Source organism: Aquarana catesbeiana, linkage group LG05, assembly GCF_042186555.1.
Source record: "Aquarana catesbeiana isolate 2022-GZ linkage group LG05, ASM4218655v1, whole genome shotgun sequence".
Taxonomy (NCBI): domain Eukaryota; kingdom Metazoa; phylum Chordata; class Amphibia; order Anura; family Ranidae; genus Aquarana; species Aquarana catesbeiana.
This window is the reverse complement of record NC_133328.1, coordinates 203695348-203723273: the sequence shown is the minus strand read 5'-3', so window position 1 is coordinate 203723273 and position 27926 is coordinate 203695348. Positions and strand designations below refer to the sequence as shown.

General features: G+C 42.6%; 1 gene segment (V, D, J or C); it reads right to left on the bottom strand.

Annotated features, from left to right (window-relative positions):
* Positions 1-582: 582 nt before the first annotated feature.
* Positions 583-27926, bottom strand: part of LOC141144623 (immunoglobulin kappa constant-like) — a 115376-nt gene continuing 88032 nt past the window's right edge. The window contains 1 exon segment of the C gene segment in view: positions 583-2569. Within this exon segment, the coding sequence occupies positions 2448-2569 (122 nt within the window).

Genomic DNA, 27926 nt, shown 5'->3' with positions numbered 1-27926 from the left:
TATATATATATATATATATATAAAACATAATTCTGACATCGTTTAGATGGTGGGGTTGAATTACAAATGAAAGTGAACCGATATTTAAATGAGGAAAAGCTGTGTTAACACTTTAAATACCCAAATCAAATAAAAAGGAAAAAAATTTAAAAAAATAAAGAACAGGATTTGCCACTTTGATGAATTTAGTAAGAATAGCTTTACCTTATTTGCTAAGCTAAGTGAAAATTCACTTTGCAAAGTGAAAATGCACTTATCTTAGGGAATTAGGTGAAGTTGTTCTGACTTCAGTTATCCAATTATGTGCAAACAAAAATTATGTTTTCTTTGGGAGTAGGAACAGATATGAATAGTTCAATGCTCCCTGTAAAATCGTGCAAAAAAACTATCACTGTATAAATAAATAAATAAAATAAACCTGAGATCAGAATTATTTAGCAAGGACTTGTTCATAGTCTTCCAAATGCATAACTGTTAATAGCAATAAAAACAGTAACACACACACACACACACACACACACACACACACACACACACACACACACACACACAAGAAAAAAACAATACACATATTTAAATAAAGAAACGTTTTATGTTTTTAGTAAAAGCAGTATGAATTTCTAGCAAAGTCAGCAAGTAACCACGAGAAAGCACAATTTATACAGTAAATAGAAAAATACATGACAGATTACCTTTATTATATTTAAGTTTTCAAGTTATATAATTAAAGCAAACCTAGATACTTGTGACCAATGATGGGGAAATAAAGCACATTAACTGCTCCAAAGATAGCGAGACCATTTCCATAAATCAAAATATTTTCAGACAATCCTTTATTAAATATAACTCTGCATACTATTAATTGTAATATGTTGTCTAAACCAGGGATGTCCAACCTGTGGCCTAAAAGCCGCATGCAGCCCAATACGGCTATGAATGTGGCCCAAAACAAAATCGTAAACTTACTTAAAAATGTTGATTTTATGGGGTTTTTTTGGGTGGGGAGGGGTTAATGCATTTACACTTAGTGAACACATACAGCCAAAAAAAAAAAAGTGACAGTCATGCCTCATTCATGTCATCAGTTTTCGGCAGCATCTAGATGTGTGTGCAAATATTTTAAAGGATAAAGCACACTAAGGGAAAAAATTAGAACCAAAATATCTGATGAGCACCGTGAGAATTCATTGAGAATTACTACTACATCCATCGACTCAGATATTGATGCGTTATTTTATCAAAAACTGTTTCAAATATCACAATAGTTTTATGTTGCCCTCATTCACTTTTGTAATAAAAAAAATGCAAAGATTAAGTTTTATTACTCAGATATATATATTATCTATATCGGCGATCATTAATTTGTGATCTGCCGGACTTTTTCTGCTCATAAGTAATCCTTGTTGTTAGTGTATTTTATGTGTGGCCAAGACAATTCCTCTTCTTGAAATGTGGCCCTGGTGGGTCAAAAGGTTGGATGCCCCTGGTCTAGACCTTTTCCAGTTTACTGTTTTGCTATTAATAAGTGATGCACTACATTTTGCAGTTTAACTGCTCTTGCTGTAAAGAACCCCTTCCTATTTTGATGGTAAACTATTTTTGCTTCCATGCAAAACTGATGTTACATTATCCTTTGTCATATGGGAAAACACTTGCTTTACTAAAGCTTCATGCTGATCTTGAGTAGTTTTATACATACTCAACTCAAAGTTTCCTTTTAACCTAACTAAAAAAACTAGTTATTTATGACCTTCTCTCATTTACAGTAGTTGTTACCTAAAGGAGCTGGAGGTTACCAGCATAGCTGTTTATCATTACCCCTCTTAAGAAAAAGCAATCCTTTTTATAATCAGCTGCCCGAACTAATATTTACATTCCTTTTTTGTTTGTTTTATATATTCAAATATTTATTTTTGCTTCTGCAGTCACTGCATGATGAGTACTGCTGCTTAACAAATTGTTATCACTAGTGCTAAATCCTTTTCAATTTAATATTTTTTTCCAACTATATTAATTTATTGTAAAAGGGTCAATGATATTTTAAAGGGCATAATGTTATTGAGAGTTGCCATTCTTCCAGCTCTGTAGATCGCAAGCAATTTTCTATTTTCTTTATCTGGCTATTGATTTTTTCAGACACAGGTTTTACATTAAGTCTTCATTTTGTTTTCTAAAAGTTATTGTATTATATAATATTTTAATCACTTAGCTAGACCTAAAAATCTTAAGTAACATCTAGGTTTTTCTATGATGATTTATACAGTGCATATTGCATATAGAATAGAAATATGTTTAAAAGCTTTTTTTATTGTCTTTATCGTAATTAAATGGTAACAGGTTTATTAACTATATCATTTCAGAAAAGTACATTCTAAAGGCATGTTAGTACTTTGAATAACAAAATAAGAAAATTCTTCTGTAGTAGTTGATGTTTGCTTTTTGAAAAATCATGGCTTGACTTTGGACTTAAGGAAAATCAGAAGTGGACAATATATAATGCTCTTCAGGAGTAGAACAGCATAGGTAATTTGTGCTGCTCGATATGTCATGTGATTTAAATATGGGTTACCTGGAAGAAATAAGAAAAAAACAATTAAAATATAAAATGTTCCTGCTGAGGTTTTAGGTGATGTGATATAAGGACCATGTTAGGTGGGTGATTCTTTCCCCAGCAGTGTTTACCTAGCAACAAAAACATTACAATTCAACTTATGCTATGGAGTTACTGTACCTCTTTGCTACCCTAACCCAGCAACATGTTGTTAAATGATTGTTCCCTCACTAGGAGTTATATTAGCTTCCATTACATATTTTATATTAGGGGAAATGAGCATAATGAGATACTGCAAATATCAGTTCTGTTTTATAACGTCATGCTGATAAATGCCTACAGCACTGAAAAAATAGTTGTTTTGGAACATTGTACTTATTTGTTGAACTTTGGCATAAAACAGTCTGTCCTCCACATAGCTGTTTGGAGCTGGAATTTCTATACTACTATGTGGCTTGATGCTACAGTCAATAATTAAAGAGAGCAGTTTCCAGTAAGGAGGGGAGCAGAGATCTAGAAAAGGTTAGACAGGTACTGGTAGTAGGAGACTCAATTATTAGGAGGACAGAGAGGGCGATCTGTCATAAAGACCGTGGTCACCAAACAGTATGTTGTTTACCAGGCGCTCGGGTTTGGCACATTGTGGATCAGGTGAACAGATTATTGGGTGGGGCTGGGGAGGACCCAGCTGTCATGGTACACATGGGCACCAGTGACAAAGTGAGAGGAAGGTGGAGAGTCCTAAAAAATGATTTTAGGGACTTAGACTAGATTGAGGGGAAGGACCTCCAAGGTGTTTTTTTCTGAAATACTACCTGTACCTCAAGCCACACCAGGGAAGCAGCAGGAGATTAGGGAACTGAACAAGTGGCTGAGGAACTGGTGTAGGAAAGAGGGGTCGGGTTCCTGTAGAACTGGGCTGACTTCGCAGTCGGTTACCGGCTCTTTAGTAAGGATGGGCTGCACCTTAGTGGGGATGATACAGCTCTATTGGGAAGAAAGATGGCCACAAATTTGGAGGGGCTTTTAAACTAGGTATTGGGGGGAGAGTTTAGAGGGAGCGATAACCGTCAGTGAGCATAGGACAGAGGGAATTAGTGGAGACACTAGTGATATTTTATCTGTAACATCTAATCCCGGGGTTAAGGAGTTACCAAATCAAAAACGAAGCCTGAGAAATCATATGGAAAAAAAATATGCACCAATACAAAACTCAGGGGAATGTTCACAAATGCCAGGAACCTAGTTAATAAAATGGGGGAACTGGAGCTGCTACTACACGAGGAGGATGTAGACTTCATGGGAATATCAGATACTTGGTTTGACAGCTCACATAACTGGCTGGCAAACATCCAGGGGTATTCCTTGTATCAGAGGGACAGGGAGGGTAGAGGAGGGGGAGGAGTGTGTCTATATATCAGGAACAATTTAAGGGTAGAAGAGCAGAATGGCATCAGTGATGCAGCAAGGGGGGAGGTGGAGTCCGTATGGGTGGAACTCCAAAGGGTGGAAGTAAGCAGGAAATTACTGTTGGTGGTATGTTACAGACCTCCTAACCTGAGGGAAGACGTGGAGTTGGATCTCACAATTAGAAATGGCAGCAAGACAGGGAAATGTCATCATAATGGGGGACTTCAACATTCCCAACATTGACTGGGTAGAAGGGACAGCCCACTCATTAAAGGCCCGCCATTTCTTAAATGTTCTACAGGACAGCTTCATGTTCCAATTGGTGGATTCCCCCGACTAGCAGTAACGCATTGCTAGATCTTTTAATTACAAAGATCACAAGATTATTACTTTCCTCATAAATCATAAGAAAAGGGAGGCACGAGGGGCGTACTAGAATACTAAATTTTAAAAAAGTAAACTTTTGTAAACTGCGCTCAATGCTGCAGGATATTAAGTGAGATCAAATCCTTGAAACATTTAACATAGAGGAAATATGGTATTGCTTTAGCAATATATTAAATAAATGTATCGCAGAGTGCAATCCAAGGGGTAATAAATATAGAAGAACAAAGGTTAAACCTGGGTGACTGAACCAAAAATTAAAATTTCATATGAAGGACAAAAAAATACCTTTAAAAAGTACAAAGCGGAGGGGTCAGTGTCAGCATTTAAACAATACAAGGAATGCAATGTGAGGTGTAAGAACGCAATCAGGGCAGCTAAAAAAGACTATGAGAGACAGATAGCTGAGGAGAGTAAAAATAATCCCAAGAAGTTTTTTAAATATATTAACAGTAAAAAGGCGCCATAAAGAATGATGAAGGGAAAGTGGTTACAGATGACAAGGAGAAGGCAGCTGTACTAAATGCTTTCTTCTCCTCAGTTTTCACACAGGAAAAGGTGGAGTATACCGACAACAACAGTATTGTTAGTAGCACGCCACAGGTTCTACCCTTGTGGCTAACAGAGGCTGTAGTCCAGAAAGGATTAGAGAAGCGTAACATAAATAAATCACCGGGACCAGATGGCTTACACCCGAGAGTCCTTAACCACTTCAGCCCTGGAAGGATTTACTCCTTTCCTGACCAGAGCACTTTTTGCGATTTGGCACTGCGTCGCTTTAACTGACAATTGCGCGGTCGTGCGACGTGGCTCCCAAACAAAATTGACGTCCTTTTTTTCCCACAAATAGAGTTTTCTTTTGGTGGTATTTGCGGTTTTTATTTTTTGCGCTATAAACAAAAAAATAGCGTCAATTTTGAAAAAAACGCATTATTTTTTACTTTTTGCTATAATAAATATCCTCAAAAAATATATAAAAAAACATGTTTTTTCCTCAGTTTAGGCCGATACGTATTCTTCTACATATTTTTGGTAAAAAAAATCACAATAAGCGTTTATTGATTGCTTTGTGCAAAAAGTTATAGCGTCTACAAAATAGGGGATAGTTTTTTGGCATTTTTATTGATAATTTTTTTTTTACTAGTAATGGCGGCGATCAGCGATTTTTATCGTGACTGCGACATTATGGCGGACACATCGGACACTTTTGGCACGATTTTGGGACCATTCACATACAGCGACCATTGGGACCATACAGCGATCGGTGCAATTAAAAATGCATTGATTACTATGTAAATGTGACCGGCAGTGAAGGGGTTAACGTTAACCTCTAGGTGACACTGGAGGGGTTAAGTGTGTCCTAGGGAGTGATTCTAACTGTGGGGGGGAGGGGCTGTGTGTGACACATCACTGATCACCGCTACCGATTACAGGGAGCTGTGATCAGTGACAGTGTCATTAGGCAGAACGGGCAGATGCTTGTTTACATTAGCATCTCCCCGTTCTTCCTCACTGTGAGACGATCGCGGATATCCCTGCAGACATCAGGTCCTTGGGACCCGTGATCATGGTCGCAGAGGTCCAGGCGGGCGCGTGCGCCTGCAACCCGCCCCTTAAAGGGCAATGTACAGGTACGTTAATCTGCCTGTATGTGCCCTTCTGCCGCAGTATATCTGCATGAGGCGGTCTGGAAGTGGTTAAAGAACTCAGTAAGGTTATAGCCAGGTTGTGAGGGAAGAAAAAAGTCTGGACAGCCGCACACCAGGAGAATATAATCCAACGATTATATGATTTGTTCCTGATTTTACAATAAAGAAATTTTGTTGGATTATATTCTCCTGGTGTGCGGCTGTGCGGACTTTTTTCTTCCCTCACAACATGGATTAGCATCAGCCAGCACCTGGGGCTTTTCAACTCTGGAAAGCAACATTCAGTTTATACCTGATTTGGATACAACCTGGTGCGGGGAAAAAGGCTTGTGCTAAGGTTATAGCCAGACCGATATTCCGAATATTCATGGACAGTAGGGATGAGCCTGATGTTCAAGTCGAACAGCGAACATTATGCAGTGTTCGTGGCAAATTCAAAAGCTGCAGAACACCGTTAACCACTTCCGGACCACCGCACGCGATAGTCGGCTGTTTGAAGAGGGATAGCTAGTTGCCATAACCCCGGTATCCTCTTCTTCAGCGGTTTCCGATAATATTGGTCTGTGCGGTGGATTCGCTGCAAGATCACTTTTATTGGCAGCAGGAGAGGAGCCCCCCTCCCGTCTCTCTCCGGTGCACTCCGCCGCTTACCGGAGCCATCAGCAGTGGTGGAGGCGATCGGGTACTCTTCCGTGTTAGGTATGGAGACAAGTGAGAGGAAGATGGCCCCTACCCGTCTCCACACTATTGTAGGGCGGAAGCGACATCAAAACGTCACTTCTGCCCTTAGCTCCTAAAGGGCCATTTTTTATTTATTTTTTTTAAATGACAATTTTTTTTTTTTTATTGCATTTTAGTGTAAATATGAGATTTGAGGTATTTTTGACCTCAGATCTCATATTTAAGAGGTCCTGTCATGTTTTTTTTCTATTACAAGGGATGTTTACATTCCTTGTAATAGGAATAAAAGTGACACCATTTTTTTAAAGAACAGTGTAAAAAATTAAATAAAAGGTAAAACAAATAAGAAAAAATAAATAAAACATTTTTAAATGCGCCCCGTCCTGCTGAGCTAGTGTGCAGAAGCGAACGCATAAGTGAGTAGTGCCCACATATGAAAACGGTGTTCAAACCACACACGTGAGGTATCACCGCAATCGGTAGAGTGAGAGCAATAATTCTAGCTCTAGACCTCCTCTGTAACTCAAAACATGCAACCTGTAGAATTTTTAAGGGTAAAAGTTTGCCGCCATACCACGAGCAGGCGCAATTTTGAAGTGTGACATGTTGGGTATCAATTTATTCGGCGTAACATTATCTTTCACAATATAAAAAAAAATTGGGCTAACTTTATTGTTTTATTTTTTAATTAAAAAAAGTGTTTTTTTTTCCAAAAAAAAGTGCGCTTGTAAGACCGCTGCGCAAATACGGTGGTACAAAGTATTGCAACAACCGCCATTTTATTCTCTAGGGTGTTAGAAAAAAATGTATAATGTTTGGGGGGTCTGAGTAATTTTCTAGCAAAAAAGACTTTAACTAACAAATCTCAGAAAGAGGCTCGGCCCTTAAGTGGTTAAAGTCTATGGGACATTAATATGAAAAAACAAAAGTGCTCATTCTAAAGGCTTATATGCAATTTATTGCCATAAAAAGTGTTTGGGGACCCAGTCCTGCCCCAGGGGACAAAGTTTTAAAAACAGACGTTTTTTTGGGAGCAGTGATTTTAATAATGCTTAAAGTGAAACAATGAAAATTAAATATTCCTTTAAATATCGTGCCTAGGGGGTGTCTATAGTGTGCCTGTAAAACGGCACAGTTTTCCAGTGTTTAGAACAGTACCTCAGCAAAATGACATTTCTAAAGGAAAAAAGGTAATTTAAAACTGATATAGTAATACAGATAAAAATCATTGAAAAAAATGGCATGGGTCCCCCCCAGTCCATTACCAGGCCCCTTGGGTCTGGTATTAATATTAAGGGGAACCCTGAACCAAAAATTAAAATAAAAATTGCATGTGGGTCCCCCCAAAATCCGTACCAGGCCCTTCAGGTCTGGTATGGAAATTAAGGGGAACTCTGGGCCAAATTTTTTAAAAAATGACGTGGGGGTCCCCTCCAAAATCCATGCCAGACCCTTCAGGTCTGGTATGGATTTTAACCACTTGCCGACCACCTAACACAGATATACTGCGGCAGAATGGCACGGGCAGGCAAAATCACGTACCTGGTACGTGATTTGCCTCCCGCGGGTGGGGGGCGCCCGAGGCGGCCGGCATCGTTAGGGGAGCGATCCATGCTGAGGGGGAGGCCACTCATTCATGGCCACCCCCTCGCGATCGCTCCCAAGGAATGAAAATCTTCCTCTGCTGCTGTAATGTAAACAGCGGCAGAGGAAGTGATGTCATCGCTCCTCTTGAAGCCTTTTAGTTCTGGCTTCCGAGGAGAGAAGATATCAAGTAAGTCTGCACCAACACAACACTTACAGTAGAACATTCTAGGCACACTTTTCACCACCGATCACCCCCCGATCACCCCCCTGTACCCCCTGTCACAGTGACACCAATAGCAATTTTTTTTTCTGATTATTGCATTGGTGTCATTTTGTGATAGTTATAAGTGGTAGGGCAGTTAGTGTTAGGACCCTTTTAGGTCTAGGGTACCCCCCTAACCCCCTTAATAAAGTTTTAACCCCTTGATCACCCCCCCGTCGCCAGTGTCACTAAGCAATCGTTTTTCTGATCACTGTATTAGTGTCACAGGTGACGCTAGTTAGGAAGGTAAGTATTTAGGTTCGCCGTCAGCGTTTTATAGCGTCAGGGACCCCCATATACTACCTAGTAAAGGTTTTAACCCTCTGATTGCCCCCTAGTTAACCCTTTCACCAGTGATCACCGTATAACTGTTACGGGTTACGCTGGTTAGTTTTTTTTTTATAGTGTCAGGGCATTTATAAAGGTTTAAACCCCTAATCGCCCAGCGGGTGATATAAGTTAGGTTTTAGGGTCAGATAGGGGCTGCGTCGACCCAGGCAGCGTCAGGTTAGTGCCAGTACCGCTAACACCCCCGCACGCAGCATACACCTCCCTTAGTGGTATAGTATCTGAACGGATCAATATCTGATCCGATCAGATCTATACTAGCGTCCCCAGCAGTTTAGGGTTCCCAAAAACGCAGTGTTAGTGGGATTAGCCCAGATACCTGCTGGGCACCCTCCGCCCAGCCCACCAAAGTGCAGTATCGATCGATCAGTCAGGCCTGATCCCTGCGATCGCTAACAGTTTTTTTGGTAGCGTTTTGATACAGTCGCTAACATTCAGGAGCTTTTTTACCTGTGAGTCTCACTAGTGTACCACTAAATTTAGAGCCCAAAATGGCAAATTGAAGGTACACTAGTGAAGAGGCCTACACGTTTCTGAGCATGACAGATAGTGGAGAGGAAGTCACTCTGTCAGATTCAGGCTCAGAATACGATCCTGTAGAGGACAGCAGCTCCATGACAGATAGCTCTGACGACGGTGTTGTGGTCCCTGCCAAGGTCAGGCTTACCAGACCCCAAACTTCTTCTTCTGTCGTTGATGTGCAAGAACCGCAGGTCCCTCGTATGGAGCAGACTAGCTCCGTACTAGCGCCGCTATTCCTTCTGATGAACTGGCAAGCACCAGCGGCCTAGTACACCCTGGTCGTAGTCAATCCAGCACTGCAGTTCAAGCTGGAGAGGTGGCAAGCACAAGTAGTGTCCCGCTGCCACCAAGAAGACGAACACAGGCCCGTTGTGCCCATAGTGCTCTTCCTGCTGCATTCGCCAATCCTAATTGGGAACCCACCACTTCTGCAGCACCCGTACTTCCCCCATTCACTGGCCAACAGGGCATTCAGGTGGAAACAGTTGATTTTACATCACTTTTTATTCGCTGTTTTTCACTGAAGATCTTTATAGATCTATTGTGGACCAAAGCAATTTGTACGCTGGTCAACACATCGCCACTATTCCCCAGTCCTCCCTTGCCAGAGATTGGAGACCAATTATGGTTTCTGAATTTAAGCTCTTTCTGGACCTTTCCCTCAACATGGGCATAACTAAAAAGAGTGAGTTGCGGTCATATTGGTCCACTGACCCAATTCACCATATGCCCTTGTTCTCTGCCTCCATGACCAGGGCATGATACGAGCAGATCTTGCAGTTCATGCACTTCAATGACAATGAACTCTGTCGTCCTCGTGGAGACCCCGGATACGATTGGCTCTACAAAATTCGGCCCCTCGTAAACCACTTCAACCAACGTTTTGCAGACTTGTTTACTCCCCATCAAGTTGTCTGCGTTGATGAGTCCCTGATTACATTTTCTGGCTTTTATGGTTTACGAGGGAAAAGATAGCCACGTAGAGCCGACAAACTGCCCTGACTACATAGGAAGCGCTGGCAAGATTGTGTGGAACTTGGTGTCACCCTTATTCGAAAAGGGGTACCACTTATATGTGGGCAATTATTACACGAGCGTGCCACTCTTTAGTCACTTGTTTGATCAGCAGATTTGAGCATGTGGCACCGCGCGACCTAATCGCCGGGGCTTTCCCCAGTGGCTTGTAGATTCCCGTCTTAGGCTAGGGGAGAGAGCCTGATTGAAGCGTAATAACTTGCTCACTATGAAGTGGAGGGATAATAAGACTGTTTTCGTTCGATAATAAGAATGTTTTCGTTCTTACCTCCCTTCATGCAGACACGTCAGTCCAAATTGTAAGTCTTAAGTGATATTTGTGCTGAGATTTTTAAAGGGTAATAAAAAAGTAATGAAACATCCTGTGCACCTGAAAGGGTATTAATCTCTTTTGAATGTGGGCGTGATTTAATTTCAAACTTTGATATTATCTCTTTGTGATGTGGGAAAAACCCCAATATAAAGTGCTTCAGTTCTTCACTTAATAATGTGAAACAAATATAAAAAATATTATAAACAAATTACCAACATGCAATTTTGTGCATTAATGTGCTGAAAGGTGACTTGTGCTAAATCATACAATAAAGTGACTCGTGTGCATAAAACCAGTGTTTGTGGGATAAGAAAATTTCCATTGATTATATAAAAAAGTTCGTTTTGGAATGGCTTTGAGGGAAGCCCCCTCTCTGGGAAACAAATTGATATGGGAAGCTTCTTTTTCAGGTGTTAGCTGGTTAGTGGTGCCTCTGCGGCGTGCTCTTATTTTGCTTGCACTCACCGGAGTATTAGCATAGGGTCCAGCACTGCACAGACTAGGCACACTTTCACAGGGTCTCCCAAGATGCCATCGCATTTTGAGAGACCCGAACCTGGAACCGGTTACAGTTACAAAAGTAACAGTTACAAAAAAAAGTGTAAAAAAAAAAAACATAAAAAAAATATACAATAAAAAAAAAAAAAAATAGTTGTCGTTTTATTCTCACTCTATTCTCTCTCTATTGTTCTGCTCTTTTTTACTGTGTTCCATTTTGCAATATTTTATTGTTATTATGTTTTAACATGTTTGCTTTCTAGGTATGCAATTTTTTTATACTTTACTGTTTACTGTGTTTTATTGTTAATCATTTTTTTGTTTTTAGGTACGCCATTCAGCTGCAGAGCGGATTTATCTATCTTGACAGCAACAGCGTTTGCTTCCACGATACATAAAGCTGTGACTCCAGCGCTGTCGGAGGTGACTTCACCACCGCAGTTAAAAAAAAGAGCATATATGCCGAAGCATGGGGGCAGCAGGGGCGGAGGAGCGATTTGCTCCTACCTTTTGCGGGTGGATGCCCCCATGCTTCTGAATATATATATTTTAGGCACAGGCTGCGTTAAAAAATGTTTTATTTTTTACTATGTTTTTTTTTTGTATTTGCTTTGCAGGTATGGTAAGTCTTATGCCCCGTACACACGGTCGGACATTGATCGGACATTCCGACAACAAAATCCTAGGATTTTTTCCGACGGATGTTGGCTCAAACTTGTTTTGCATATACATGGTCGCACAAAGTTGTCGGAATTTCCGATCGCCAAGAACGCGGTGACGTCAAGCACGTACGACGAGACTAGAAAAGGCCAGTTCAGAACCAAGGGCGGCACCCTTTGGGCTCCTTTTGCTAATCTCGTGTTAGTAAAAGTTTGGTGAGAGACGATTTGCGCTTTTTCAGACTCGTGGCTTTCAGATCGTTTTCTGCCCTTCAGTTTGTGCTTGTGGGTTTGTATCTGCTCTTCAGTGCGTGCAAGCAAGTACCATTGACTTGTCATTGTGTTCTTGTGCGTTCGTTACTGTTTTTAAGGTCGCTCTTCACAGGCCTTGCTGTTCTTCAGTGCTTTCTGTTACTTCGTTCTGAGCAGCCGACCGTTTTCTAGCCATGTTGCCTATGCGTACTCCTCGTAGAGTTCGTGCTGTGCGGGGGCTTGGAGTTGGGGTCCTGACCTTGACACAAGTCCAGTCCATGAACAGGGTGGGGAGGACCAGAATTGGTTGCTTCAGCGTGACCAGTTCTCTCATATGCCTTTGCTCCGTGAGATCCGTGAGAATAATCCTGATGATTTCAGGAACTTTCTCAGGATGACGGACCCCGTATTTCAACGTTTGTTGGCTTCACTGACCCCCTTTATCAGCAGGCAGGATACCTGCATGAGGCAAGCCATCACTCCGGAGCAGAGGCTCGTCGCTACCCTGCGGTACTTGGCGACAGGGAGAAGCCTGCAGGACCTCAAGTTCTCGACAGGCATCTCCCCCCAGGCTTTGGGGATCATTATCCCAGAGACCTGTTCTGCCATCATCCAGGTCCTACAGAAGGAGTATATGAAGGTAAGATTTTTATCCTTTAATATCACATTTTATTGTATTTAATGTTTGATAATATATTGTATTTCTTTCCTCATTCCCTAATTACCATGATTGGAATATGCTGTGAATGTCCCCTTTGTCCTCATGCATGCTTGATTTTTATTTAATTAATTTTGTAGGTTTCATACATATTTGCCTTCACTTACCTCCCCAGCATGGTCTACGGGCCCTATATTCACCTCATGTAGTCACTTAACAATGTATATTATCAGCTCCATAGTATTGCTTTACCCCAAACACCCCCTAAAATGTTTAGAAATGTTATTTGTGCTTTAAATTCAGGCAGAGTGCCAGAGGCTTTTTTTTGTAGTGTCCCCAAATCATTTTTAGTAACCCCCCCTCCCCCCAACTGCTAAGTCAGCTGATCCCAATTCTCTATCTATCCTCAATCATCTATCTGCTGACTTTGCCAAACCCATACACACTATACCCATCTCTTTTGTGCTCAGATTTATGGATGAATTCCCCAAAGCATGTAGTGCAAGGGCCTGCCTAAATACTTTCCAATGTTAGTGTTTAAACTTTTTAGATCCTATTATTATCTTGATAGGTAATAGCAGAACGTCCAAATGTGCTCAAATGTTTCCAGTGTGTATTTATATCTTTGTATTATGACACTTCTTACCTGTCCAGTGGGCTGCCAATAGTGTAACTAAGGTGGGGCTGTTCCAAGTAATACCCTGTATTTAGCCATTCATCTCTCAATGAAGTGAAGAGGGTTACCTGTCCACGATTCCCCCCCCTATAATGTTAGAAATGGCCCATGAGGGGGGGGGGGAATATGATAGGTGTACCTTATACTTTGGTGTTGTTAAATTCCCCTTAATAAATGCTATCTGGAGGTTGCCCCAGAATGTTTGTGCCTAATCTGCTTGCCATGCTTCTGAGCAAAAATATTAATATTTATTTTTTTTTCCTCAACAGTTTCCTTCCATGCCACAGGAATGGCAGACTGTGGCCTCCCACTTTGCCCAGCGGTGGGACTTTCCTAACTGCGGAGGGGCAATTGATGGGAAACACGTCCACATCATCCCACCACCCAACTCGGGGTCATACTATTTCAACTATAAGGGGTTCAATAGTATTGTGATGTTGGCGGTAGTGTCGGCTAATTACGACTTCTTGTATGTGGACGTGGGGAAGAATGGCCGGATGTCCCATGGTGGAGTCATCGCCCAGACGGAGTTCTACAGGCGTCTCCAGAATGGCAGCTTGGACTTGCCAGCTCCAGAGGACAATGTGGAAGGACTCCCATTTGTGTTCGTTGCTGATGAAGCATTTGCGCTGGGGGACCATCTTATGCGGCCATTCCCGATGAGGACCCTCACCCCGGAACAGAGGGTTTTTAATTACCGGCTGGCCAGAGCCCAAAGAGTGGTGGAGAACACATTTGGAATCCTGGCCAGCCGGTTCCGCCTATTTCTGACACCTATCCATATGGCGGAGTATAAACTTAATCATATAATCATGGCATGCTGTATTCTCCATAACTTTTTACGGAAACATTGGGCCAACTATGCTGGCTCAGTTGGGTCTGAGGCCGGAGTGATCCCTGAAACAACACTGACGGCGCTTGAAAGCGGCCGTCCTGGCTTGCCCTCCCTGAGTGCCCGTGATGTCCGGTTACGATACCTGGAGTTCTTTGCGGGTAGGGGGGCCATCAATATGCCTGCAAATTTGTGAAGCCTTTTTCAAATAAAAAAAACAAAAAAAGAAAATCATTGTGGACATTTACTGCTTGTGTTTGTTTTAGCTGAGCCTGACAGCAATGTGGGGAGTCTGGAAAATGGCGTGATTGTGTAACCTTATACAAAGCACTGTTGGCTGTTATTTACTAAAGGCGTATACACTTTATATACTACAAGTGCTCTTGAAACTCCAATGAAAATGCTCTTGTAGTGCAAAGAGGATTTGCCATTAGGAAATAACCACCATTTTATCCGAAAACAGCTATTACATCACGACAAAAGTGTTGTAGCGTTGAGACAATAAACCACACATTCTTGATTAACAAACTTTTTAATACCTGCATAATCACATGTGCATAAAGAAAAGGTTTTTAAAACAAACCAACATGTTTGTTGTATAACAATTTTAGGGGTGGCATTATCAAAAAATAGAAATGTCCATTTACGATAAAACAGGCCTGTGTAAAACCACCAAGAAAGACAAAAAAACTTGAACTTACAAAGTTCACATATGGTAAAACTTGAAGGCAATATCAGACATCAGTATTTAGGAACTGTGTTTGATATTGCATTCAGATGGGGTCAAATCACCCCTTGAAAAGACAAATTTGGAAGATGCACACCAATTTACGAATGTCAACATGTGCTAGCTGCCATCACGGGGGATCAAGGGACGTGTTTTGGTGATGCAACCCCTTCCTCACAGCTACTTTATTATTGAGGAAGGGTTTGCACCCCCAAAACGCGTCCATTGATCTCCCGTGATGGCAGATAGCATATGTTGGCACACTGTGTGCATCCTCCAAATTTGGCTTTTCGAAACATTGCAAAAAAATTTTAAACATTGTACCACACAAAAACAAAAGTGATTTTGTGGGGTATTAAAGTCGCCCCAAAACATCAATGATGTTATTATTTTTTTTAATCACATCATTGATTTTTGTCTTGATGTTCTCCAATTCTAAATTACACCCCATGATCTCCCCGATCAGCATCTGGGCACTTTCTGATGTGAAAGGATCTCGATCCCTAACATCACGATCACCTAAAAAGAGAGAAACCAAACAAAAACAGGTATCAAAAATCTGCCAGCATCCATCTCTTACCTGAGCCTGTGGTCGCAGACACTCACCTGTTGTGGTGCCAATTTCAACCACATCTTCTTCCTCCTCCTGCTCCACTTGGGTTGGGGGTATTTCACCTTCTTCCACAGGTGGGGGGTCTCTGGTCTCCTCGGATGAGGGGTGTCCTCCGAGTCTTTTCTCCCCTATATAAAACAAAAATGGTATAATTAGCACACAGTGATTTGATGGCAGAACTATAAATAGGAAACATTGCTTGGAAGTGGGGTACAATTGTCTATTTTAGCAGAGTTCCAAGATGTCGCTTTTTTATTGTCCTTTGTCAACCTGCAATACTTACCTGTTTAGTACAAGCTTCACAGATGGAGACCCCCCTATAGTATACACTGGAGCACCTGTGTGCCCCCCCTAATAAAAATGGTGTTCTTGTGTCCCACACTAGTGCTCCAGTGTCCAGATGTGAAAACTGCTGCTGAGTGTCCTCTCCTTACACAGAATCTAGTTTGCATTTCATTCTAGTAACAAACCCATCTACACAACCAAATATTTTGCATCCAAGTAGGCCCTAAAAAATGTTGGCAAATGCATATGGCCTAAACAATGTTGTTTTAGAGGTCGAAAAAAAAGTGTTGGATACGAACGAATAATGGGCCCATGAACATTAAAATTGACATTTTAAACTGTACAATTAAGATAAGCATATGGAGCAGCACGAACGTAATAAACACAAAAAGAATAGGAACACAGCACAACTACTTACTTTTTTGCAGCACTCTCCGGATCTTTCGGTACTGCTCGGGCTCTCTTAATTTTAGGTTCGACCACCGCTTCCTTAGCTGATCTTTCAATCGTCGTACCCCGAAATTCCTGTGCAGACTTTTGATCACTTTCGCCATGATCTTGGCCTTTCTGATATTGGGGTTGGGGTAAGGCCCATACTTCCCCTCATAGTCAGCCTTCTTCAGGATGTCCACCATCTCCAACATCTCCCCAAAGGACATATTTGTGGCCTTAAATCGTCTCCTTCTGGATCAGGACGTGTCCGGATCCGGGCTTTCCTCCTCCTCCTCCTCGTTGCTATAATTAGCATGCACCTGCTCTGACTCCACCATGTGCTCTTCACCCACTGTGCCGAACGAAAAGGGGCGGGGAATAGACTAGAAAGAACGTCAGGGGCGGGCGGAGTTACACGCATGCGCAGTGTGTATAAAGCATAACACGCGTGCGTAGTACGTACGATCTGTGAGCAGACGAAGGAGCATTGGACACGCCGATCGTAAGAACGAAGGTAAGAGACAAACTTGTGCCTATACTGCTTCTAGATTGAGGCCTATATTGTAACAAGATTAGGAGAGTTTTGTCTGACATTAGGCTTTGTCTTGTGTTGTGTCTTGCAGTGAACATGGATATCTTATTAAAAGATAATGACTTCATGTCAATATTCATTGATATGTTAAGGGAGCTGCCATGTCTGTGGAAGATCAACCACCCACATTACAGGAACCAAACAAAGAGGAAGGCAGCACTGGATCAATTGTTGGAAATTGTGAAGCAGGTGATCCCCACGGCAGACATCACATATTTGAAGATCCTAATTGGTGGCCTGAGGAGCACATATGTAAGGGAGCGCCAGAAAGTCCAGGATTCGCAGAGATCCGGAGCAGCAGATGACATCTATGTCCCCAGGATGTGGTACTATGACAGGCTGCATTTTCTGGCAGGCCAGACTGAACCCAGGTCATCCCTCTCCAGTCTTCCTTCCACGCTTCCTTCCCCTCCAGCTGAGGCTTCTGATGCCCAACCTGGGCCTTCCAGGCAACAACATGTGGAGGAGCCCAGCTTGAGCCAGGTATAGCATTCCTCTAAATATTGCTGGTTGTCCAATCAATGATGTTAACTAGATGTTAGTTTGGAGTACTAATTTAGGATTGTGATTGATGATGCAAAAACTAAAACCATGTCCCTTTTTCATACACAGGGAAGTCTCAGCCAGGAGGTGGCTGGGCCGAGCCGCCTGCCTGATATGCCAATCCCTCCCCAACACCTGGAAAGAGAAAGTGGCAGGAGGAGGAGTGACCTAGAGGAGGCTGCCATAGGCCTCGTTTGGAGGGCTACAGAGGCCCTGGGAGCACCACACACCGTGGAGGAGGACATTGCTGCCATCATTGCCTCTAAAATGCAGAGGATGGAGGAGGGACAACAACTCATGTGTGAGTCGCTCATATTGGAGGCTCTTAATAAAGGTATGAGGGGCCAAATTACATCTCAGACACACCTTTGCGAACTCACAGATGGTCCTCCTCCTCCTCCTGCAGGTCCTCCTCCTCCTCCTCCTTCTCCTCCAGGTCCTCCCAGTCCTCCTCCTCCTCCAGGTCCTACTCCTCCTCCTGCCACATCTCCAACAGCACAGCCACAGCCCGGAATGACGCGTGGAAGGAAGACCAGAAAGTGAGGACCCTGGATCCAGTCTGGTCGGCCAAAAGATGCAGCCTCTTGTGGTACCACAGCCTGGGGACACAGATGTCATCTGCTGCTTTCTGGATCTCTGGGACTTCTGGACCAGACTGCCCTCCCTTACATATGGACTCCTCAGGCCACCAATTTTGATGTTCAAGAATTGTTGTCTGCCCTGGGGGTCCCAGGCTTCGCTAATTTCTCCTGCTGATCCAGTGTTGCCTCCCTCTTTGTTTGGTTCTGAGCCCTTAATAAAGGATTTTTGTTTTGAATTATACTTGCCTATGTGTGTTTGACTTCAAAAAGGACAGTTTGTTTGTGAGGATTCAGGTACATTTCAAAAATACAATGTGAAATTAACAAGGGACACCAACAACAAACAATCTCCTTGAGATGAAATAATAAAAGATATCAATGGTGTTGTGGTAACTTGACACACAAAACACACACAAAAATAGTCTGTAGTAAAACTAAAAATAACATTAAACAAAGATCAGCCTTGGAAAAAATACAAACATAAAATCTAAACCAAAAATGGCTTGAAATCACCAAAAAAAGAAAACAAAAAAAAAAAAAAATTCTGTCAGATGTGACAAATAACAATATATTCCGGGAATCCCAAGAAAAAAACACAAAAATAAGTTTGTGAGAAGTGTGTGTGAATATGAGCAGCAAAACTACTTAATTCTTGTCACATTATAAAGAAGAAGAGAGTGCGCTGTATTAAACCATTTTTAACATTACAGCGTGACGAAAGTGCTGTATCCATTGCGAACGCTAATTTTACCTGACCGAGCTGTTCCGTGTCGAAATTTCTTCTGAGCATGCGTGGCACTTTGTGCGTCGGAACAGGCCACACACGGTCGGAATTGACGCGATCGGATTTTGTTGTGGGAAAATTTTATCTCCTGCTCTCAAACTTTGTGTGGCGGAAAATCCGATGGAAAATGTCCGATGGAGCCCACACATGGTCGGAATTTCCGACAACACGCTCCGATCGGACATTTTCCATCGGAAAATCCGACCGTGTGTACGGGGCATTACTGTTATACTGTAATGTTACTTTGTTTTATTGTTAACCATCATTTGCTTTGCAGGTATGCCATTCAGTTGCAGCTGATTTATTTATCTTGACAGCAACAGCATTTGCTCCCACGATACATAAAGCCGTGACTCCAGCGCTGTAGGAGGTGATTTCACCACCACAGTTAAAAAAAAGAGCATATATGCCGAAGCATGGGGGCAGCAGGGGCAGCAGGGGCAGAGGAGCGATTTGCTTCTACCTTTTGGGGAGGATGCCCCCATGCTTCGGCATATATAAACGGTGCATGTATGCCCATCATTAGAAGTGGGTGGATGAAGGGAGGTATTCTAATGGTGGGCATACCCACCGATCAATATCTTTTTTTCGTTCAGCCCACAGGCTGCATGACAAAAAAGTTTACAATATATGAATAAAAAAGGACCAGCAACGTACTGGTATGTTGCTGGATTTTGAGTAGTTATACCAGAATGATGCCTGCAGGTTTAGGTATCATCTTGGTATCATTCTTTTCAGCCAGCAGTCGGCTTTCATGTAAAAGCAATCCTAGCGGCGAATTAGCCTCTAGACTGCTTTTACAAGCAGTGGGAGGGAATGCCCCCCCCCCCCTGTTTTCCATATTTTTCTCTGGCTCTCCTGTCCCAACAGGGAACCTGAGAATGCAGCCAGTGATTCGGCCAGCTGACCATAGAGCTGATCAGAGACCAGAATAGGGTCTAATAGACCCCAATTTTTTTCAAAAAAGAGTACCTGTCACTACCTATTGCTAACATAGGGGATATTTACATTCCCTGAGATAACAATAAAAATGATTTTTAAAAAAATGAAAGGAACAGTTTCAAAATAAGATAAAAAAAAGCAAAAAAAATAATTAGAAAATCATCCCTGTAACCCCCTGCTCTCGCGCAAAGGCGAACGCAAGTGTCAGTCTGGCGTCAAATGTAAACAGCAATTGCACCATGCATGTTAGATATCACCGCGAAGGTCAGATTGAGGGCAGTAATTTTAGCAGTAGACCTCTTCTGTAAATCTAAAGTGGTAACCTGTAAAAGCTTTTAAAGGCTTTTAAAAATGTATTTATTTTGTTGCCACTGCACGTTTGTGCGCAATTTTAAAGCATGTCGTGTTTGGTATCCATGTACTCGGCCTAAGATCATCTTTTTTATCTCATCAAACATTTGGGCAATATAGTGTGTTTTAGTGCATTAAAATTTAAAAAAGTGTGTTTTTTCCCCAAAAAATGCGTTTGAAAAATCGCTGCACAAATACTGTGTGAAGAAAAAAAATGAAACACCCACCATTTTAATCTGTAGGGCATTTGCTTTAAAAAAATTAATGTTTGGGGGTTGAAAAGTAATTTTCTTGCAAAAAAATATTTTTTTTCATGTAAACAAAAAGTGTCAAAAAGTGGTTAGAAGAGTGGGTGATGTGTGACATAAGCTTCTAAATGTTGTGCATAAAATGCCAGGACAGTTCAAAACCCCCCCCAAATGACCCCATTTTGGAAAGTAGACACCCCAAGCTATTTGCTGAGAGGCATGTCGAGTCCATGGAATATTTTATATTGTGACACAAGTTGCAGGAAAGAGACAAATTTTTTTTTTTTTGCATAAAGTTGTCACTAAATGATATATTGCTCAAACATGCCATGGGAATATGTGACATTACACCCCAAAATACATTCTGTTGCTTCTCCTGAGTACGGGGATACCTCATGTGTGAGACTTTTTGGGAGCCTAGCCGTGTACGGGACCCTGAAAACCAAGCACCGCCTTCAGGCTTTCTAAGGGTGTAAATTTTTGATTTTACTCTTCACTGCCTATCACAGTTTCGGAGGCCATGGAATGCCCAGATGGCACAAACCCCCCCAAATGACCCCATTTTGGAAAGTAGACACCCCAAGCCCCATTTGCTGAGAGGTATAGTGAGTATTTTGCAGACCTCACTTTTTGTTACAAAGTTTTGAAAATTGGAAAAAGAAACTCACCATGCCTCTCAGCAAATAGCTTAGGGTGTCTACTTTCCAAAATGGGGTCATTTGGGGGGGGGGGTTTGTGCTATCTTGGCATTTTATGGCTTCAAAACTGTGATAGGTAGTGAGGAGTGAAATCAAAAATTTACGCCCTTAGAAATCCTAAAGAAGCAGCAGAATGTATTTGGGGGTGTAATTCCACATATGCCCATGGCATGTTTGAGCAATATATCATTTAGTGACAACTTTGTGCAAAAAAAAAAACAGTTTGTCACTTTCCCGCAACTTGTGGCAAAATATAAAATATTCCATGGACTCAACATGTCACTCAGCAAATAGCTTGGGGTGTCTATTTTCCAAAATGGGGTCATTTGGGGGGGGGGGGGGTTGTGCTATCTGTGCATTTTATGGCCTTCAAAACTGTGATAGGTAGTGAGGAGTGAAATAAAAAATTTACGCCCTTAGAAATCCTGAAGGGGGTGCTTGGTTTTCGGGGCCCCGTACGGGGCTAGGCTCCAAAAAGTCCCACGCATGTGGTATCCCCGTACTCAGGAGAATCAGTAGAATGTATTTTGGGTTGCAATTCCACATATGCCCATGGCCTGTGTGAGCAATATATCATTTAGTGACAACTTTGTACAAAAAAAAAGTTTGTCATTTTCCTGCAACTTGTGGCAAAATATAAAAAATTCCATGGACTCAACATGCCTCTCAGCAAATAGCTTGGGGCATCTACTTTCCAAAATGGGGTAATTTGGGGGGTTTTGTGCCATCTTGGCATTTTATGGCTTTCAAAACTGTGATAGGTAGTGAGGAGTGAAATCAAAAATGTACGCCCTTAGAAATCCTGAAGGCGGTGCTTGGTTTTCGGGGCACCGTACGCGGCTAGGCTCCCATAAAGTCCCACACATGTGGTATCCCCATACTCAGAAGAAGCAGCAGAATATATTTTGGGGGTGTAATTCCACATATGCCCTTGGCATGTTTGAGCAATATATCATTTAGTGACAACTTTGTGCAAAAAAAAAAAAAAGTTTGTAATTTTCCCGCAACTTGTGTCAAAATATAAAATATTCCATGGACTCAACATGCCTCTCAGCAAATAGCTTGGGGTGTCTACTTTCCAAAATGGGTTCATTTGGGGGGGTTTGTGCCATCTTGGCATTTTATGGCCTTCAAAACTGTGATAGGTAGTGAGGAGTGAAATAAAAAATTTACGCCCTTAGAAATCCTAAAGGCAGTGCTTGGTTTTCGGGGCCCCGTATGCAGCTAGGCTCCCAAAAAGTCCCACACATGTGGTATCCCCATACTCAGGAGAAGCAGCTAGATGTATTTTGGGGAACAATTTCACATATAACCATGGCATGTGTGAGCAATATATCATTTAGTGACAACTTTTTGTAATTTTTTTTTTTTTTATCATTATTCAATCACTTGGGACAAAAAAATGTAATATTTAATGGGCTCAACATGCCTCTCAGCAATTTTCTTGGGGTGTCTACTTTCCAAAATGGGGTCATTTGGGGGGTTTGTACTGCCCTGCCATTTTAGCACCTCAAGAAATGACATAGGCAGTCATAAACTAAAAGCTGTGTAAATTCCAGAAAATGTACCCTGGTTTGTAGACGCTAATTGAGCAAACCAATAAATATACGCTTATTGACATTTTTTTACCAAAGACATGTGGCAGAATACATTTTGGCCTAAATGTATGACTAAAATTGAGTTTATTGGATTTTTTTTTAGAAAATATCATTTTTTTTCAAATTTTTTTTCAAAATTTTCGGTCTTTTTCCGTTTATAGCGCAAAAAATAAAAACCACAGAGGCGATCAAATACCATCAAAAAAAAGCTCTATTTGTGGGAATAAAGGATGCAAATTTTGTTTGGGTAGAGCATTGCATGACCGCACAATTAGCAGTTAAAGCGGCGCAGTGCCAAATTGTAAAAAGTGCTCTGGTCAGGAAGGGGGTAAATCCTTCCGGGGTTGAAGTGGTTAAGGGGAACCCTGTGCCAAGATAAAATAAAAAATGGCATAGGGGTCCCCCCAAAATCCATACCAGACCCTTATCCGAGCACGCAACCTGGCAGGCCACAGGAAAAGAGGGTGATGAGAGAGCGCCCCCCCCTCCTGAACCGTACAAAGGCCACATGCCCTCAAAATGGGGGATGCTTTGGAGTCACCCCCAAAGCACCTTGTCCCCATGTTGATGGGGACAAGGGCCTCATCCCCAATGTACCTGATACCTATTCATATGGGGGGTGGGATCTGGGGGCCCCCTTGTTAAAGGGGACTTCCAGATTCTGATAAGCCCCCTGCCCGCAGACCCCCACAAACACCAGGCAAGGGTTGTGGGGATGAGACCATTGTCCCCATCAACATGGGAACAAGATGTTTTAGGGAGACCCCAAAACATCCTCCCCATGTTGAGGGCATGTGGCCTGGTACGGTTCGGGGGGGGCGCTCTCTCGTTCCCCCTCTTTTGCCAGGTTGCATGCTTGGATAACGGTCTGGTATGGATTGGGGGGTTGGCCTACGCCTTTTTTTTTTACATTTTGGGGCAGGGTTCCTCTTAATATCCATACCAGACCGGAAGGGTCAGTATGGATTTTGGCAGGGACCCCTCTCCATTTTTTTTTAAATTTGGTGCAGAGTTCCCCTTAATATCTATACCAGACCTAAAGGGCCTGGTATGGATTTTGGGGGGACCACCACGCAAGTTTTTTTTAACGTTTTGGTTCGAGGTTCCCTTAATATTTATGCCAGACCCAAAGGGCCTGGTAATGGACTGGGGGGGGACCCATGCCATTTTTTCAATGGGTTTTATCTATATTGCCGAGACCCGACAATTCATTACAGCCCCAAGCAGTTTTACTTGAGTTTTTTCCTTTAGAAATGTCATTTTGCTGTGGTACTGTTCTAAACATGGGAAAACTGCACGACTTTACAGGCATGCTATAGACACCCCCCACCCACCCAGGCACGATATTTAAAGGAATATTTAATTTTTATCCTTTCACTTTAAGCATTATTAAAATCACTGCTCCCGAAAAAACAGCCGTTTTAAAACTTTTTTTGCATTGATACCCTGGGGCAGGACCCGGGTCCCCAAACACTTTTTTATGACAACTTGCATATAAGCTTCTAAAATTAGCACTTTTGATTGTTGTTCCATAGACTTTAACGGTGCTCGCGTGTTCTTCCAAATGTTTTGCCTGTTCGCAAGTTCTGGTGCAAACCAAACCGGGGGGTGTTCGGCTCATCCTTAATGGATAGCATACTGACAGGATTGGTACCAGCTGATTTGCAAAAAGCCCATGTGGTACCAATATTCAAAAAGGGCAGAGATCTATTTCTGGGAACTCTAGGCCTGTCAGTTTAATGTTGGTAGTTTTTCAAACTATTTGAGGGGATGATGGGATGATAAGGGACCATATCCTAGAATTTGCTGATGAAAACAGTATCATTAGCAGTAATCAGCACGGGTTTATGAAAGGTTCCTCTTGCCAAACCAACCTATTAACATTCTACAAGGAAGCGAGCTCCCAGCTAGGCAAAGGCAGGCCGGTGGATGTGGTGTATCTGGATTTTGCAAAAACATTTGATACAGTCTCCCACAAATGCTTAATCTACAAGCTGAGGTCTGTAGGCATGGACCATAGGGTACCTGGATAGAAAACTGGATACGGGGGCATGTCCAAAGGGTTGTGATACATAATGTATTCTCAGAATGGTCTAGAGTGGTCAATGGGGTACCCCAGGGCTCTGTCCTGGGACCAATTCTGTTTAATTTGTTTATAAATGATATAGAGGATGGGATAAATAGCTCGATTTCAGTGTTTGCTGATGACACAAAAGTATGCAGGGCAATAACAACACAGCAGGATATAGAAACTTTACAAGAGGACTTGAACAAAGTAATGGAGTGGGCTACTACATGGCAAATGAAGTTTAATACTGGTAAGTGTAAGGTAATGCACTTGGGGGGTAAAAATATAAATGTAAGTTAATCTTTAGGGGAAGAATTTTTAGAGGTTTCCAGGATGGAGAAGGATCTAGGGGTCTAGGGGTCCTAGTAGAAGATAGGCTGAGCAATAGCATGCAATGTCAAGCCGTGGCTACCAAAGCCAGCAGAATATTAGCATGCATTAAAAAGGGAATTTACTCCAGGCATAAAATGACTATTCTGCCAAGTTATAAAACTCTGGTTTGGCCGCATCTGGAGTATTCCCTCCAGTTCTGGTCACTAATCCTCAGAAAGGATGTGCTGGAGCTGGAGAGAGTCCAGAGAAGGGCAACTAAATGAATATTGGGACTGGAGGACCTCAACTATGAGGAACGACTACAAGTGCTAAATTTATTCTCCCTGGAGAAGGGACGCTTGAGAGGAGATATGATTGTATATGCTATATACAAATATCTCAATGGTGATCCCAGCATAAGTATGAAACTTTTCGGTCCCAGGGAGTGTAAGAGGACACGGGGCCACACGATGAGACTGGAAGAGAAGTGGTTTAACCTTAAGCTGTATAGGGGGTTTTTCACTGTCAGGGCGGTAAGAATGTGGAACTCTCTTCCACAATCAGTGGTGTCGGTGTCAGGGCTGGACTCAGCCCTTCCTTCTCAGAGCTGGCTGCTTACCTGTCTGCTAATTGCCAGCTCCTATCTCTCCACAGTTTCTCAGCTGTTGATGATATCCTGCTCCTCAGTCCTGCCTATTTGAGCCATCCAGCCCAAAGGATCTCTGCCTTGGTCAACATCACAGAAACTTTCTCCTGCGTTCCTGTTTAAAGATTTGCTTGGCTGACATCGTTCTGGCTCCAGATCCTGCTTGCTGTTCCACTACATCGATCCCTGGCTTGGCTGACTATCCGTTCCGGTTACTGAACTTTGGCTATGTTTTGACTACGTTTGTTCTTTTTACTTTTATTATTAAACAAATGTGATTTAACTGTACTTCTGTCTTGGTCTGATTTCATGCTTTCTGACAGTCGGCAGGAAGTATGGATAGGTTAAAAAGACTCTTGGATGTGCATCTTAGCAAAAACAATATACAGGGATACTCATAAGTAGGGATGAGCCGAACACCCCCCTGTTCGGTTCGCACCAGAACATGCGAACAGGCAAAAAATTTGTTTGAACACACGAACACCGTTAAAGTCTATGGGACACGAACATGAATAATCAAAAGTACTAATTTTAAAGGCTTATATGCAAGTTATTGTCATAAAAAGTGTTTGGGGACCTGGGTCCTGCCCCAGGGGAATGGATCAATGCAAAAAAAAGTTTTAAAAAGGGCCGTTTTTTCGGGAGCAGTGATTTTAATAATGCTTAAAGTGAAACATTAAAAGTGTAATATCCCTTTAAATTTCATACCTGGGGGGTGTCTATAGTGTGCCTGTAAAGGGGCGCATGTTTCCTGTGTTTTGAACAGTCTGACAGCAAAATGACATTTCAAAGGAAAAAATGTCATTCAAAACTACTCACGGCTATTAATGCATTGCCGGTGTTCTGCCGAGAAAGTTCCCCCCGGCGGATAAGGACCACCCTCTACTGCGCAGGCGCAGCGCTTGCGCAGTAGAAGCCGGCGGAAATAGCTGAAGCCAAATAGAATACAAATCAGCTGTACACGGCACCTGGGAAAGGGCCCTTCGCGGGCTCGCCACGCTTCGGGTACGGCCTCGCTTCGCTCGGCACTTTTTTATTCTCCCTCTAGGTTCACTTGGATGGTGGGGCTTCAACCTGGACCCAGGGCGCAGGCACCATGTACAGCTGATTGAAGTTTTTTGAGCTTCGGCTATTTTCGGCGGCTCCTAGTCGTTCGTACTGCTCAAGCGCTGCGCCTGCGCAGTACAGGGGGTTCCTTATCCGCCGGGGGAACTTTCTCGGCAAGACATCGGTCCAACAATACACATAGAAGTTCATTGATAAAAACGGCATGGGAATTCCCCACAGGGGAACCCTGAACCAAAATTAAAAAAAAATGCCATGGGGGTCCCCCTAAATTCTATACCAGGCCCTTCAGGTCTGGTATGGATATTAAGGGGAACCCCGGCCAAAATTTAAAAAAAATGATGTGGGGATCCCCCTAAATTCCATACCAGGCCCTTCAGGTCTGGTATGGATATTAAGGGGAACCCCACGCCAAAATTAAAAAAAAAACGGCGTGGGGTCCCCCCAAAAATCCATACCAGACCCTTATCTGAGCACGCAACCTGGCAGGGTGCAGGAAAATAGGGGGGGACGAGAGAGCGCCCCCCCTCCTGAACCATACCATGCCACATGCCCTCAACATTGGGAGTGTGCTTTGGGGTAGCCCCCCAAAACACCTTGTCCCCATGTTAATGAGGACAAGGGCCTCATCCCCACAACCCTGGCTGGTGGTTGTGGGGGTCTGCGGGCGGGGGGCTTATCGGAATCTGGAAACCCCCTTTAACAAGGGGACCCCCAGATCCCGGCCCTCCCCCCTGTGTGAAATGGTAATGGGGTACAAAAGTACCCCTACCATTTCACTAAAAAAACTGTCAAAAATGTTAAAAATGACAAGAGACAGTTTTTGACAATTCCTTTATTTAAATGCTTCTTCTTTCTTCTATCTTCTATCTTCCTTCATCTTCTTCTGGTTCTTCTGGTACTTCTGGTTCTTCCTCCGATGTTCTCGTCCAGCATCTCCTCCGCGGCGACTTCTTCCCTTCTTCTCCTCGGGCTGCTCCGCATCCATGGCATGGAGGGAGGCTCCCGCTCTTCTCTTCATCTTCTTCTCTTCATCTTCTTCTCTTCATCTTCTTTTCGGGCCGCTCTGCATCCATGCTGGCATGGAGGGAGACTCCTGCTGTGTGACGCTTCTCCTCTTCTGA